General features: G+C 36.7%; 1 protein-coding gene across 1 annotated transcript; it reads right to left on the reverse strand.

Annotated features, from left to right (window-relative positions):
• Window positions 1–1,101: 1,101 nt before the first annotated feature.
• Window positions 1,102–1,692, reverse strand: LOC141666240 (secreted RxLR effector protein 161-like). The gene is made up of 2 exons (XM_074472234.1): window positions 1,379–1,692; window positions 1,102–1,285 (listed from the first exon to the last, which is right to left on the reverse strand). The coding sequence occupies exons 1-2, from the start codon at window positions 1,690–1,692 to the stop codon at window positions 1,102–1,104; spliced, it is 498 nt and encodes a 165-aa protein (XP_074328335.1).
• Window positions 1,693–3,015: the final 1,323 nt, after the last annotated feature.

Consider the following 3,015-nt stretch of genomic DNA (forward strand, 5'->3'; position numbering starts at 1 on the left):
CACATTTTTACCAATTAATTACAAGCCAAGAGATAGAAAAAATCAAATTAAGTATTAGAAAAATTATTAATTATATTAATGTTTGTTCTTTGAACCAAATTACATTATCGGTCTATTAATTTTGGATTGACTTTTTGGTAGGTGGATAGAAAAAATTAGTTGATAACCTTCTTCTTCAATATTAACCTCTATTTCTTATCTTTTTAATATAATGGTGAATATTTTATTCCAAAATCTTTACATAATATATTTGTGTTTGTATTTGCAGTGAAAACAATGAAGAAAATGCTCCACAATATTAAGGATTGGCAGTATATGATAGGTATTTTTTACAATTTAATAAATTGATGAAAAATATTAAATATTTTTTTTGGTAACGGTTACATCCCAAATTTAATTGGACAAGTGTTTTCCACCTTTGTTACAACAAACCAGCCATGCTCATGAAATTGGATCCTACTAATAGGTTTTGAAGATTATGACACATGAGGCTTGAAGGACAAAGGGGAAATGATTAGCCCCAATGGTTGCTAGCCACTTCTTACAGAGTTGATGCTGCCAAATTAAGACCCAAATCCCAAATCACTATTACACCAATGAATGTGAAGAAAGAAAACAATAATAACTTTAAGTAAATCATGTTAATATATACATAGTGTTGTAATAAATTAGTATAGTTATTATCAAGAATTTTAACTCTTGAATCTTTTCTTAAAAGTGAGCCTTGTTTGTCCTCCTTGAAAGATTGACTCTTACAGTGTTAAAAAATTATTTATAGTTGATTTCTTTTGATATGAAATCGTGTGTGAGTGTATAGATTTGTTTGTGAGAGAATGGAGTACTTCTCATTAATCAAAACAGTAACCAATACATACATAAAAATAAGGCATACACAGAAGAGGTGGTGCCAATAAAACAGGAACAAACTAATTGCTATCCTGGACTACTTCAAACGCTACCACTAATTCCACTACATCCTAAAAACTCTCATCACCTACGTGGACTCAGCCACATACTACAACTGCAACCAATTCTAATAAAAACATTTTATTTAAAAATAGTTTAGATTAAACAAATAAATCCAACAATCTCTCCCTTGATCTAAACTGTTTTGCCAAGGTTCTTCACACCCAGCAACCTACGCATTTCCTCGAACTTTGCAGATGACATTGGCTTTGTCAGAATATCAGCCTTCTGATCGTTAGTGTGTATGTACTTCATAAAAATCTCTCCACGTTCCACACAATCTCGTATGAAGTGATATCGCACATCTATGTGCTTGCTTCTGCAATGAAAGACCGGATTCTTCGTTAAATCTATTGCTGACTTGTTATCCACATATATAGTAACTGGCCCAGAGCACACATCTATTATCTACCTCAACAAGTTCTTCAACCATATGCCCTGACATGTAGCTGTCGTAGCTGCCATAAACTTAGCTTCACACGAGGATAACGCCATACATCTTTGCTTTTGAGACACCCAAGTTATGAGATTCTCATTTAAGTAAAATGTCATTCCTCCAGTGCTACGTCTATCATCCAAGCTACCATCTAAGTCGTGATATGCATAACCAACTAATATGTAATTTCTCATGCCTTGTGCATATGTCAAACCACACTCGAGTGTACCCTGATCATATCTTAAAATCCTTTTCACAACATTAAAATATAGGATAGTCGGTTTTTCCATATAACGACTTACAACTCCAACCGAATACGCGAGATCTGGGCGAGTGTGCACCAGGTATCACAAGCCTCTAATTATACTCCTGAACAGTATTGCATCCACAGGCGTACCAGTTTCATCCTTATGCAGCATGATTTTTGTTTCCATGAGATACCTAACTGACTTGCAGTCTCGCATACCAGCCTTTTCAAGCATCTTCTTGGCGTATGCAGTTTGCCTTAGATGAGTGAACTCCCTTCCTTGGTTTACCTCTATACCGAGATAGTAAGATAGCTTACCCAAGTTTGTCATCTCAAACTCGCTGTTCATCTGCTTCTTGAACCGGTTGATGCTTTCAATACTTGTCCCTGTTATAATTAAATCATCCACATAGACCCCAATTATCAAGGACTCATCTCCTTCGCATCCGGTATATATAGCATGCTCGTAAGAGCATTTTGAAAAACCGAACTCCTTCAAATACGTGTTCAACCTTGTATACCAGGCACGTGGCGCCTGACGTAACCCACATAAAGCCTTTTTAAGCTTGTAAACCATTTTCTCCTTCTTTTCTTTCATAAAAACCTTCTGGTTGAACTACATATACTTCCTCGAGTAGTTCTCCATTTAAAAATGCGGACTTTAAGTCCATGTGATGGACCTCCCAACCTTGCTTTGCTGCTAAAGCCAATAACAACCGTATTGTTTCTAGCCTGGTGACCGGTGAAAAAACCTCCTCAAAATCAATACCTTTTTTCTAAACGTACCCTTTTACAACTAATCGAGCCTTGTATTTTACTACATTGCCTTCTGTGTCCTTTTTCAGCTTGTATACCCACTTTAGTTGTATTAATTTCCTCCCTTCTGGTAATTCTGTTAGAATCCATGTCTTGTTTTTTTCTATGGCGTCTATTTCAGCCTGCATTGCCGCTTTCCAAGCTTTATCGTTCTCTGCTTGTTTATACGTAGCTGGTTCATCAACACCATCGTACATCAACTCATCCATCAGCTCTATTTCATCTGTTTCATTATATATATATCTGCCAGAAGTTTGAACTTATGTGGCTGACTACTCTCGCTCGATACAGTGCCTGTTGTAGTCCCTGTTGCTACACTAGAGGTATAATCAGCCGTGGTTGACCCTGGAGTCCAGCTACCTTCACTTTCAGTGTCTGTCGATTCATTTGTTTGCATGGGTGTCACCACACTGGATTCACCCATCTCTTATTGGTTATACTGTGTAGCTTGAGCACCAACAACTACAAACGAGTTTTGTGTTTCGCCTTTTCCTCCCGTATTTGTCACCCAGTGCCAAGCCCTATTTTATTCAAATTTTACATCTCTACT

Source organism: Apium graveolens, chromosome 6 (assembly GCF_009905375.1).
Source record: "Apium graveolens cultivar Ventura chromosome 6, ASM990537v1, whole genome shotgun sequence".
NCBI lineage: Eukaryota > Viridiplantae > Streptophyta > Magnoliopsida > Apiales > Apiaceae > Apium > Apium graveolens.